The following is a 14101-nucleotide window of genomic DNA, read 5'->3' on the forward strand; positions in this document are numbered from 1 at the left end:
CTGTCACCCTAGTTACATAAAAAACGCCGAAGTCTAGCTGTTAACAAATGATTTATCCCTTTAACTTACTTTAAAATGGTCAGTTGGAAGTCAGCCCTTTGTTTCTCAGTTCTTAAAAGGGATTCTGAAGTTTTTGTTGAAACTTTTAACTTTTTAACTTCATCTGATAACTTCTCATTCTCTTTCTCATAAGCTTTCATTAATGATTCCAAATGCTGATGATCCCTTTTTAACTTTTGAAATCGAGTTTGCATCAAATTGGATTTGATACTTTTATCCGGTTGAAATTCTTTGGTTGACTCATTTGAAGCACTAAGGTCCAATCTTTTTGATTTGACGCTGCTAACTGGCAATTTTTTACCACCTTTGGGCTTAAGGCTTTTAGCAGGCATCTCTTGCAAAAGCCTTGTAGAAATGATGCGTCTTTCAGATTTTCCTGAATTTGGCTTTGTAGAAGATCCTAGAGAGCTCCTTGATTTGTTAAATGAGTTTAAACTCTTTCTGGCAATTTCAGGAGCAAAATGTTTATCTCCCTTTGCCGAATGACTACATTCAGAAACACTTTCTGCTAATAAACTAAATTCATCATTATTTGCTGCACTTTTAAATCTAGGAACTTGGATTTCAATTTTCTTAGGGTTATCACTTTTTGTGATTGCTAGCTTGGAGTTTGAACTCTCAGCAATTTTCTTGGTAATAGTACCATTTTGTTTTATGTGTACCATTTCACCAAAACCATTTTCAGCTTCTATAGGTAAGTAACTTACTCTATTTGCAATAACATTAGATGTTTCACTAATTACACTTTCTTTACACTCGACCTTATCGATATTTTCAAAGGATTTTGGTTTACTTTTAATAAAAGATCTTAGATCTACTTCTACAGAATCTACAGTTCCTAAACCAGACTTGGTTGTACTGTGTTCTAATTTCAAAGAGTTGCCAATAATATTTTTCGTTTCAGACTCTTTTAAATTAATAAATTGTTTGGTTTGCGCAAAAACGCAGGTGCTTTCTTCTTGATCAGCAAGTGGTGGAGAACTATTAATTTCAACAGCCAATTTAGTATCGGATACTTTGGGTAAGTCATAAACAATGTCACAAATATTATTCGAATTTTCTTTCTCAGACTCATCGTCATCTTCCTTACCAGACTCATAGCTATTGTCCTTCTCAGACTCATTGCTATCTTCTTTCTCAGACTCATAACTATATTCCATCTCAGACTCATTTATATCTTTCTTCTCAGACTCATTTCTATCTACTTTCTCAGACTCATTTCTATCTTCCTTCTCAGACTCATTGCTAATTTCATCTGTCGATTCAAATTTTTCAGAATATCGATCACTTGAAGATTCTGTTATCTTTGTATCCGACATGGCTTCTGTTACTTCCGTAATATTGGATAGAACCCTTTCAAGAGGCCATTTAGTTTCAATATCACCTTCTATCGCTTCCTCAATTTCATTATCACTATCATCACTCCTCAAGGTTTTGTTAAACTGAGCAACATTATAGTCATAACTTTTTGCTAAAAGGTTAAAGAAAATTCAATATTATAACTACCGTGAGGTATATCAAAAAATATCTCAGAAAACACATGGAATACCAAAGGCCCCAAGTCCCTAATGTAATTTAAATAAAATGGATGACATTGTATGTAATTTGAAATTCTATTGGCTAGTATCATAATTAGTGGAAAAAGTCACAGAATTGCTAAACCACTATGCATATCCAAATATTCCTTATCATACACATATTAACCTAACAAATCTCATTCTTAAGTTTCGGTGTGGCCTCAGTTAGCATGTGTCTTATTTTGATAAGCATATCCATACCGTCTATTTCTTCAGCTTGAGCTATGATTGATATTTCAGACTTTGAATCAACATCAACTGATAATTGATGCTTCATTTTAAGCCATGATTTTTCACCAGTTGAATTACCATTACTCTTTGCCTTTCTGTCTTCAAACTTTGATTGACCTTTCCTTGCTTCAACTTTGGGGTAAAACTGTTTTTCTTCATCAGATTCAGTTGAAGAAAATGACTATAAATACATAAAAGTTAACAATATGACGAATCTCTTTAAGAATACTACATAATAAATACTAATAATATTGTTATCTTTCTTGTATATAAGTTAAAATGCAGTAGTATTTAATTTAAGTAGTACTTAAATTAAATATTGTTAAGGAAATTTCAGCCTGTTTCATTTAAGGATGTGCTAACTTGATGGTATCAGATATAATATTTATGAAATCAGCTGCTCTACACAATGACATTTTTTACATTATTATACCTCAGGAGTTAAAAAATCCTAACTCACAGGGGTTAAATATTGATAATAATAATCAGCAGTGGCATAAGCTCCTTTCAATCTATGGGCTGGATGCTGGCTAAAAGCTAACATGCACTTGATCACCCAACCTAATCTTAATCTGGCCCTGAACCTTAAAAGGCCCATTAATTGTTGCGCACTATAGAAATAAGGAGAATGAACATACGTACCTCATCCATAAATTTTCGAAATTCATCATTTAGTGCTTTTGAAGTGAATGTTTTCTCAAGATCAGAAGAAAGCCCAGATATGGCTGGTGATGAGTCTGAAGACGTACTGGCCATTTCAAGTCTAGTGTTTTTCTAGTAAAATATTTTTAAATTTATTGTAACTGAAAGAATAATACATGTAATATAATAATTACTCTTTGAGTAATATAAATAAATGCAAATTCATAAAATTTTGGGAAAATTTATAAATATTTATGAAAAATTTATAAAGATTTGTGAAAAATTTATAATTTTTTTTAAATTCAATAAATTAGTGTAAATTTGGGTAAGCTTTAGTAAATAAGTGTAAAATTTTTAAACTAAAATAAGTTGGTTACAATAGTGTAACGTGGATAAAATTGGATCAAGTTCTCTAAATTGGTTAAATATTGGAAAAGTCATGTAAATTAGTATAATTGGATACAATCATTTTATTTTCATAATTTTGCAAAAATTAGTGTAAACTTTCATAGTTTTGCCATGGCAACCAAAAATGTTTTTGGCCACTAAAATAGAAGACTTTTTTATAAAAAACAAAAGGTGGTTAAATTAGGGTGTATATAAAATGGGTAAATACAAGTGATTTTAAAAAAATTCACAAAATTTTAAGAAATTGACAAAATGAATGTGAATTGCCTAAATTTGGGTAAAATTTAAGAAAATACAGGCTAAATGATGTAAATTTTGTAAATTTTTGAAAAATTTATAGAGATTTGTGTAAACTTTATAAGAATTTTTTAAATAAATTGTTGTAATTTATCAATAAAAGCAGGTGTAGTAGACACACGATTTACATTCTATAATATTCTAACGAAAAAAAGAAGCTATAATACCTTTCTAGGGTTTGGTATGTAACTCCTGAAAAACCATTAGAAATATTGTTTTTACATCATTTTACCAAAATTTGCCTGAATTTAAACAATTTTACCAAACTTTAGACAAATTTTTGCAAAATAATGAAACTAAAACGATTGTTTCCAATTTTACTAATTTACACAACTTTTTCCAATATTAATCCAACTTAGAGAACTTGATCCAATTTCATCTAATATAGTTACACTATTGTATCCAATTTATTTTAATTTACCAATTTTACATGCACTTCCTAAAGTTAACCCAAAATTACACTAACTTATTGAATTTGGCAAAATAATAAAAATAATAATTATAATCTAGGCTAATACCCAAGGCACCACCTTAGGCCCAAGTCATCTATTGACTTTTAATGGCTTAAACAGGTGACTGGGTTACAATGCATAGGAGGGTAGTGTCAAGCCCTTCATGCAACACGAGCCAACAGATCCCTAACACTAAATATTACCGTTAACCTCTACAAGTTTTTATGGAAAGGGGAAACTGATTAACCCATGGGGAGAGAACTTGCAAACTCAACGCAGAAGTAGTAGTTTCAAGTTTTCACAAAGTGCCACAAGCTGGGATCAAACCCGTGGTTGGAAAAAAAACATGTTTTTTTGGTTTAAACCAGGTTTTTGGTTTCAATTAGTTTTTCTTAAACACTGTTTCATATTACTTTTAATCTATTTCTCGCTTTTGTTTAGCCGTCCATACATATTTTAAATCAACTAAAAATTAATATGAGTATTCATACAAGTCTCACAGGACCAGAACAAATATTTAGTTTTAGTTCCATTTTTTACAAGTCTCACCAGGACGAAATTTTAGTTTTAGTTTCATTTTTGATTTTGTATAGTTGCAGGGTGACCAGGAAAATTCCTTGAAATTTTTCAAGCGAATTAAAGGAAAATATAGGAAAAACCATTAGCAAAAATAAGGATTCTTATCTAAAAACAGTTTATAAAATAAAGTGAAATATAGGATGAAGAAGGGTACACGACGATAATGTTTTCGGGTTATATACTACATGAGAAAACCTAAGGAATTTATAGGAAAGTATTGAAAATATAGGAAATGTTGTCACTTTGTAAATGTTTTATAAATGTAATTATTTTGGTAAGAAAATACACAAACATTTTGGAATGATTTTTAGTTAATTAAAAAAAATTATTAGTATTATTTTTTTAAATCAATTGGTTTAAACCAGCCAACCCTGATAGAATCCAGCTCCTCTTGCTGCGAGGCAAAAGCACTATCCACTTCACCACACTTGCAAACTATAATAAAAAAAATTAAATGTTATTAGATGACTTTGCGTAGAATTTAGAGGAGTGGAATATTTTAGTATTGTTTCCATATTTATTCAATACTGGTTTACCCCAGAATTTATCAAATTTTCACAAAATTTTATGAATTTGTAACTTTCCCAAAAATATACTATTATATTATTATTATTATTAAATTAACCCAATTTTGGATAGTTCAAGTAAAGTTGTCCCATTTATCACTAGCATTTACCCAATTTAATTATACCCAAATTTAACTACCTTTGGTTTTTTTTGTCAAAAACGTTTCCATGCCAAAACTAAAGCATGTAACAATATTTCCCTTTGGGGCTTTTTAAATTTAATGAAACTCTACCATGAATATATCTAGCTATGAATATCTAACCCTACGATATAGCCCTTCTATCATGTCGATTTGATTTGGGTGGAAACTTTCGAGACCAGTGACGCGTTTTCAGCCAATCAGGAGACTGAAAGAAATGACGGCATGCTCCACACTCGGTCGGAGCAGATGTGATTGATCGCGTGACTAGATAAGCCCAACCCAAATTTTAGCGGTAGGTTAGAGAGACTATTGCTATTGTATATTCATAGCTAGATATATTCATGACTCTACTTAACTCCCGAGTTAAAATAAAATTGCTGAGTTACACCTCGGGTAGTCTCCTTGTTAGCTTATGTTTTATGACAATGTTAAAACAAATCATACTTTTGAGTGATTATGTTACATATGGTTTCACTGACAAACGAAATTTAATTATGTAATGGAAATTGGAAATGGTTATTCCAAAATTTATAGAATGGTGTACAAAACACCAGGCTAAATTTAACCATAGCTACTGCTATTTTTTTTTTATAAAAAATGCATACAAAGGTTGTATGGTATTACTTACGAATAGTACAATGTAAAATTTACTGTGGAAAATAAGGCTTACGAGTAGCATTGAATATCTTCAGCCAATGGAAGTATGGTTAATAACAAATTACCGCTAAGAAAAATATGCCTGTAAAAAGGACCCGTCGGCGGTCTTTTTAGCCCCCACCCCCTTCAACAGCATATATATATTTATAAATTTCATTTGATTCATTATGTAGTTATGTATGTGTTTAATGTTATGAAGGTTAATTTGGCCACATATATGAGTAATGTTCTGTTATGTCGGGAGGGTTTAACCCTATAACATCATTCCTGGGGTATGACTGCCACTTATTGGGAGACCCTGGAGCCTCATTTTCATGGTGTTCTACATGAAACAGATAGCAATGAATCATACCTTTTGAAAAGAAAGTAACTGAAAAATTGTGGGAAATCTTGGTGTTGATGCTGGCTGTCGCAATAGGAATTTACCAGGAGCTAAAGTAACATCATGGACTAATTAACAATTAGTCCATGGTAACATCATACTTCAATTTCAGTGTTTACCATATGATGCATTGCCAAGTAGTGCTAGTTTTATTTTGCGATTTATTTCAACAAAAATTGTTGTGTTTATTTAATTAGTAAAGATCTTTTTTCCCAAGACCAAATGTCACATTCAAACACAAAGAAACGGTGTTTTTGTTATTTTCGGTAGTTGTTTATACCGGTGCCCACTAATTATAGGCTTTGCCTCTGTGATCGCCTGCTTGTCGAAATAAATATTATTATTATTATTATTTCTTAGATTCGAAATGGGTTCCAAACATTTAGCAGAAAACAGAGCACACTATTCCGCCAAGGTTGTTTATATTGAGTGCGGGAAATCTGCTCGAATCTTTCGTTTGAATAGTTTATCTCTCGAACCAAAGATAATATAGGGCCTCCGTAGGCCCCTACTAAAAAGCGTACCAGCATACCGGAATACCGGGCATACCATTAGCCAAGATAGGAGCGAACTTGGCCAGAAATTATCCCAGCTTATACAAATCGGCCTGCTTCGCTCTTATCTTAGCTAATGGTATGCCCATAACAGCACGAGCATACCATTAGCTAAGATAAGAGCGAACTTGGCCAGCTTATACGAATCGATTTACTTTCATTATCGCGCCAGGTTTTGAATGTTTATCGATTTTATCGACAGTTTAAAACAGTTTAAATTGTTTTTAACTTCATTTTCGCGCAAGATTTTGAAAGATTATTCATTTTACCGACATTTTTATACAGTTTAAAATAAAACTTGATATTAAATTGTTTTTACTTCCTTTCCGAGTACTTTTCAATGGGCATACCTGTGCTTAGAGGGGCATACTTTCGCCAAAGGGATATATTTTCATGCAAACGTCATATTTAAATGTTTTTCCTTCATTTCCCACTACTTTTCAATGGGCATACCTGCGCTTAGAGGGGGCATACTAGCGCCAAAGGGATGGAACTTCATTCAAACCTCATCGTATCGCATTCATAAGTTAAGGGGAAGCATTGTGAAATTTTAAAAAATGCGACGTATTTGCGCCTGTGTATCTAGAGTTTGATAGCTCAAATTGTTAAGCACTTTTCGGTTTGGTATTCACGAGGTCTTGTTCTAAAAGTCCTGCGAACCAAATTTTGATATCGCTAATGGGTATTAAGATAATTGTACCTAAATATGGCTCACACAAAACACTGTTTATCTCGCAAATGGCTAAAATGTACTTGACTTGAAAAATTCGAATAGCACACCTGCCGAGAGAAATCGCATACCAACAAGCCGTCGCGTGGAACTCGTCTCAAAGTGATCCCATCCTATGTTAACTTTATTTCGTATCGTTTTCACAAGGTTAGGGCAATTTTCGAAATCGCATACCAACAAGCCGTCGCGTGGAACTCGTCTCCAAATGTGGCCAGCCAATTTTTAATATTTATAACATTAAATATGCATTGTACATTTTTATTAAATAAAATCTTTTTTAAATTGGTAAAATACCTAAAAAAAATTCTTTTTTGAAGCCATCGACTCTTCTCTCGATTAATGCCAGATATTCAAGAGACCCCTTCACACTTTTGGTAAGCACCTGAGCTAGGTGACGTCATTATATCTGGTGACGTTAAACTCTTGGCAGAACCACTCTTTAGGCTCTGATTGGCTGAGATCTGGCTATCGTCTGCCACGGCGTTTGGTCCATTTGCCAGTTGCACGGCAGCATTCTAGTTACCTATGAGATTTCTATGCATACAACTGACATACTTTCTGCATACACGTGGCCCTAAATGGGTTAGAGTGTGCAATAACTGGTGGCTTTACCGGGGAGTCGGGGTCCGGCTCTTGTAACCCATAAGGACGGTGGCGCACTGGGATATGTTAGCTCTGATCAAATGGTCCTATCTCCGCCTCCGACTTCGGTCCGGTTTGGGCTGGATACTGAACTTCGGTTCAGGCTAACGGAGAGGGTCCGGGCAAACTGGTTGCCTCGCCGGATTGGGTAGCCTGCTGTGGGGCGGCGGGCCTCCGTATGAGGGCACGGCGGACCCATCTCCCGGCCTTTTGAACTCCCACCGGGATCTCCGGTGCCAGCTGTGCCGGGTTATGCGGGCTGCTGTGTGCTCGTCGTTCCCCTTTAGGAGCTCTCTCCAAAGGGTTTGGCTCTTTACCTTCATAGGTAGGGTGTCGGCTGGAGTTGCTACTGCATCCACTCTTAATCCCACTGCTGTGTGCGAAGTGGGGATTGGTCCACCCGTTGCTGCACCTTCTGCTGGGTTGAGTGGCTTGCGTCAAAGGTGCGACCATCAGTAGTAGGGTTCTTCTACCCATGCTGGATTTGTCACCTGTCCGGGCTAGGGGGACGCTGGCGTAGGGCACTATATGATAAGCCTCCGGTGGTATGGTCTCTGTTACTAGGTACACCGGGCTATAAATTCTGACACACTGCATACACGTGGCATACTTTATGCATAAATCTGGCATACTTCATGCATACACCTGACATACTTCATCCATACCTAAAACATGACATGGTGAATATGTATGAAATATATGGTGCATAAGTGTGCTATTCCTGATGTTTAATTGTGTCACACCAGGTGCATAACTGTGTCACACATGGTACCTTATTTAATATAATTCATTTGTTCGTGGTCACATGCATGTTTGTTTGGAAACCGGATGAGTTCTAGGGTTAGTAACGGAATTAAATTAGTTGGCAGCGTCTCGATCATGCGAGGATTGATTGTTTATTCGTTCCGTAACGAGTTCCAATGTATTAAGGGTTGTTATAGCTGATTTATACGGCCCGTAGAGAAACAAGAAAATATAATCGTTTAAGTAATAGTAAGTGTAGAAATCTGATGTATTGCGTTGCTTGAAGGGCTTGCTACCGACCTTATACGCAATTTAACCAAGCCACAGGAATTATTGCCACTAAAATTAGCTAGATGACTTGGGCCTAATTTCTAATCCACATAGCAGCTGTTCTAATTAAGCTACAGAGTTGCGAATTGTGTCGTTTTAATAGGCTATGTATGCCCTTTCCAACGATATACACCATATATGCATTTGTTTAAAAACATATTTTTAAAATTTCAAATTATTTTTTTAAATTGCATCATCAAAATTTAAAAAACTAATACAGTCAATAGTTGGTATCTACGTTAAATGATTGACCAAATTTCAAAGTGGGAGGTTCATGGGTTCATAGTTAAACAATATTTAAAAAAAGAGTTTTTTTTTAAAATGATAGCCCGAACAGCTGCTATGGGGATTAGAAATAAGGCCATCTAGCTAATTTTAGTGGCAATAATTCCTGTGGCTTGGTTAAATTGCGTATAAGGTCGGTGGCAAGCCCTTCAAGCAACGCGATGCATCAGCTCCCTACACTTACTATTACTTAAACGATTCTATTTTCTTGTTTCTCTACGGGCCGTAAAAATCAGCTATAGCAACCCTTAATACATTGGCACTCGTTGCGGAACGAATAAACAATCAATCCTTTCATGATCAAGACGTTACCAAGTAATTTAATTCCGTTACTTACCCTAGAAATCCTCCGGTTTCCAAACAAACATGCATATAAATATGACGTTTGCATGAAAATCCATCCCTTTGGCGCAAGTATGCCCCCTCTAAGCGCAAATATGCCCATTAAAAAGTAGTGGGAAATGAAGAAAAATCATTTAAATATAACGTTTGCATGAATTTCCATCTCTTTGGCGCAGGTATGCCTCCTCTAAGCGCAGGTATGCCCATTGAAAAGTACTCGGAAAGGAAGTAAAAACAATTTAATATCAAGTTTTATTATTGAAATTGAATTAAATCATTTTAAAGTAATTTAAACTGAATAAAAATGTCGGTAAAATGAATATTCTTTCAAAATCTTGCGCGAAAATGAAGTTAAAGGGGCTCCAAAGTTCGTGGCAAAATGTGTGTAAAGTCAATCATGGACTAATAGTCCATGAGTCAGTAAAGTGCGAAATTTAAGGTTGACTTTGCCAAGGCAGAGTGAGGGCAGACTTGTAAATAGTGTATATTTTTAAGAGAGTCCAAATAATCGTGATCGGGTAAATTAAAAGGCTCATAAATATTATCACTATTAATGGAACCATCGCTAAACTGGTCGTCGATATGCGTAGTTACTTGATTTGAGTGGGAGTTGGAGTTATAAAATCAGATTTTGCGATTTTCGACAATGAGGACGACGCTCTTTTTTACTAAGCCATAAATTAATTGATTCCGAAGGGTTGAACATTTTAATTGATGGTCCTAATTATTTTATAGTCATAGCTGTATTTAGATTTACTTTGTTCAAATTAGACCTTTTCCTAGACTAAATCCTCTTTCCGCGGCGGCCGAACTAGGACAAATTAAAGGGACTGGAAAGGGAGGTTTTAAAAAACGTCATACCCAAAAAAATTGGGACCCTCGTTTATTTTATGGTTTTCCCGCTCTTGGAGTTTGGCGCTGGGGAGTTTGTTTTGAAAGTAGGTCGTTTATTCTTACGCTATAGCGCTACGCCTCTAGCCGGATACTGACAAACATTGTGAGTGATCTCGGAATAGATAATTTTTTTAATTTTTTCTTAATATTAATATGAATGAAATCAAAGTTAGTAATAAGCGAAAAAGCGATGGAACTAAAATAAAACTACTTGGCGAATGGAATAGATGGGAAAATATGAAACAACAATGGTTGAGTACGAATGTTTTGAAAAATCAACCACCAAAAACTAGGCCTAATGAAATAGGATGTGATCAATCATGGGCCAAATAATGATAAATCATTATTTGGCCCATGGATCAATCTAGCGTTTTCTTGCAAAATTCTATGAAAATAGTTAATAACTGTAAGAATATCGAATATCCTAAAAGAATATATCGTGCGAATGAATTTTTCGTTCAACATTTACTCCATACACATGACTTATTCTGTAAACAATGCTACGTTGAAAATGAACAGTTCAATCCAGAAGACAACGTTTTACATTTTGACCAAAGAGACGTAGGTACTCAATGTAATTTAGACTTTGAGAATGAACCAGAAAACATTCTGCCCAGAAATGGTATCGGAGATGGAACTAATGCTTTGTACCTTGACCATTCTTTTGGGTGTGATTATGAACAAAGTAGTACTACACCACCAAAAAATGCCAAGATATATACAAGTACTCCAAAAATAAACCACTATCGTGCAAAGCTAATTAAAACGTTATACAGGCCTCGTGAGCTTTTAAACATATCCGAAACTTCGGATTTACCAACCGATAGTAAAACAAATTCACCAGTGAAGGAAAGGTTCGTATTAAATTTATAAATTCAATTAAAATCTATAATTTCAGTCATATATTTGCAATTTAAATTACAGTGAAATTTTTGGAAATGAAAATACAGATTGGCAAATGATGGTGCAACGTGAGGTGGGATACTCGAGTCTTACAATGAATACCGAAGATGCTGTCACGACCACCCCAAACATTCCATCATTTCAAATTGATAACAGTTTAAGGTAGGTGATTGCCATTTATCAACAGTGATATTTGTAATGGCTCGAAAATGGTATTTCTATTTTATTAGAGCGTGCTTTGGGGATTCTGATCAAGGACCGGACACATCAGAGAAGAATTTTCGTGATTTTTCACTCCAGGAATCTGACCCGGAAGAAGAGAAAAAATTGTCATCATTATGTATGGTTGAAACGGAAAGAATTATATCTTTAGTGAAGCAATCTAATGGCAACACCTGTTCATATGAAAACTGTGGTGCTAGTTTAGTGTATAATCATTACTTTAAAGGATTTGGAGTACTGTTCATAGTGATTTTAATCTAAAGTTCTCCTCATGTGTTCTCTATTCGGGTAGCTCGTTTACTAAGGTAATTCACCTTTAATTTTCAGGGCTAATTAACATTGCTACTTTGATTAATTATTAATTTAGTTACGTATTTATTTTTTTAAGTTGGAAACATTTATGAAATTATTGGACCTAAAGGCTATTAGTCATGTAACACTTTACAAACTACATGACCAATTTTGCTATCCGGCTGTGGTTCAATTCTGGGATTCGATGCAGGTATCGGTACTCTCCCAGTGCAAAGATCCCATTATAGTCGCTTTGGACGCGAGAAATGATTGGTAAATAATTTATTTTATTATTTTATTTTTAGAAACTAATATTTTTGGTATTATTATTTAGCCCGGGCTTCTGCGCCAAATTTTGTACCTACACAGCTATCGACGCAAAAACCAATAAAATAATTGCCATAGTATTTTGTGAAAAGAGCGAGACCGACAACAAAAGCGTCAATATGGAACCCCTTTGTTTTCGTAAAATAATGAAACTACTTCAAGAACATTGTACGATATCTGAAGTGGTAACTGACGCACATGTCCAAATTAAGTCAATCATGAGTGAGTTTTAATGAAATATTACGTAAAAGAAATTTATATATTTAACTTGTTCTGTTTCTTCATTAATAGGGAAAGAATTTCCTGCAATTAAACACTCGCACGACATATGGCATGTAGCCAAGAATTTAAGAAAAAAATTGAACAAGGTATAATGTATTAATTGTGCATCTGTAGAACTGTATGAACAGTGTAATTAGTTTGATGTATTTCTAGGCTAGCAAGGAAAAAGGTTGTAGTGCAATAGGTGACTGGATAGACTCGATTATCAACCACTTTTGGTGGTCTGCAGGAAACTGCCAACAGGATTCAGATCTGATGAAGGTGATTCAGGATTCAACATAATACTAAATAAAAAAACTAAAATTTTAAATTAAAACAATTTAGGAACTTTGGTCTACAATGCTACATCACGTCACTAATGAACATGATTGGGGTATGGGTTCGTGTTATCATGAGGACCTTACTGAGGAAGATAGGAATAAATCCTGGCTAGATTACGAGAGTGCTGCATATGACAAACTAGTGTCTATTATTTTGGATAAAACCTTTCTACATAGTCAAGAGGGGCAAAATGTTATTTTGGAGAACTAGAAGTGCAGTTAGCAAGACCTGGGGCTTAAGCCCCAGGACTGTGTACTGGCTGTACACCATGATCATCAGACCTATCCTGTCTTATGCAGCTGTGGTCTGGTGGCCAAGGGTTACTTTAAGGACTGTGCAGTTTGATCTGCGCACTCTGCAAAGGCTGGCTTGTGTCGGCATTACAGGAGCCATGAGAACAGCCCCAAGCGCTTCTCTGGAAATACTCCTGAATATGCTTCCTCTGCACCTTTTTATTGAGGAAGCTGCCCTTTTAGGTGCCTATAGGCTTAACCAAAATGGCTGGTGGAAGGCTAATAATTGGGAGCATAGCCACACCAAGCTCTTCCGAGATATGTCCAATCAGATGCCGATTTTAACAATGGGCTCTGATCTGATGGTTACTAAACTCCACTTTAGTAAACCTTTTGAGGTCAACTTCCCTAGCCGTGCGGAGTGGAGTCACTTGACCCTCGGTACCAGAGGAGAGATCGTCTGGTTCACTGATGGGTCTAAGACACACTATGGCACTGGTGCGGGGATGTATTGCCTTACTAATAATTTTGGCTTTTATGAAAGTCTAGGGATACACACTAGTGTATTCCAGGCTGAAATTTTTGCAATTTGCTCCTGTGTTGCTCACTGTTTACATCAGGGGTATCATGGGAAGGTTATCCAGATTTATTCAGATAGCCAGGCTGCTCTTAGAGCTCTCAGCCAGTATAGTATTCTTTCTAAACTGGTTTTTAGCTGCTTAGATCTCCTCTGCACTCTTGGGTTGCACAATAAAGTTCAACTTTGTTGGGTACCTGGGCATAAGGGGCATCTTGGGAATGAGAGGGCCGACGCCTTGGCCAAGGAAGGTGCGAGGGCTGGGTTCATTGGTCCAGAACCTGCTCTCCCCATCTCCCGAGGACTTGTACGCGGCTTAATCTCCAAGTTTATGTCGGATCGTCAACTCAGACAATGGTCTGAAATTGAGGGTCAAAGGCAGGCCAAAGAGTTCACTCTTGGCCCTTCTAGGGAGAGAGCTAGAGAATTA

The 14101-nt window shown here is 35.5% G+C and overlaps 1 protein-coding gene across 1 annotated transcript in view; it reads right to left on the reverse strand.

Moving 5' to 3' along the window:
- LOC149955577 (uncharacterized) overlaps window positions 1-6355 on the reverse strand; it is a 40082-nt gene extending 33727 nt beyond the window's left edge. The window contains exons 1-4 of the mRNA XM_090165327.1: window positions 6114-6355; window positions 2511-2642; window positions 1839-2049; window positions 70-1531 (exon numbers count right to left, since the gene is read on the reverse strand). Of these exons, the coding sequence (XP_090021453.1) occupies window positions 70-1531; window positions 1839-2049; window positions 2511-2642; window positions 6114-6125 (1817 nt within the window). The 5' untranslated portion in view covers window positions 6126-6355. The remainder of the gene's footprint in view (window positions 1-69; window positions 1532-1838; window positions 2050-2510; window positions 2643-6113) is intronic.
- Window positions 6356-14101: the final 7746 nt, after the last annotated feature.

Source organism: Leiobunum rupestre, chromosome 2 (assembly GCF_980474605.1).
Source record: "Leiobunum rupestre chromosome 2, qqLeiRupe1.1.hap1, whole genome shotgun sequence".
NCBI classification, from domain to species: Eukaryota; Metazoa; Arthropoda; class Arachnida; order Opiliones; family Sclerosomatidae; genus Leiobunum; species Leiobunum rupestre.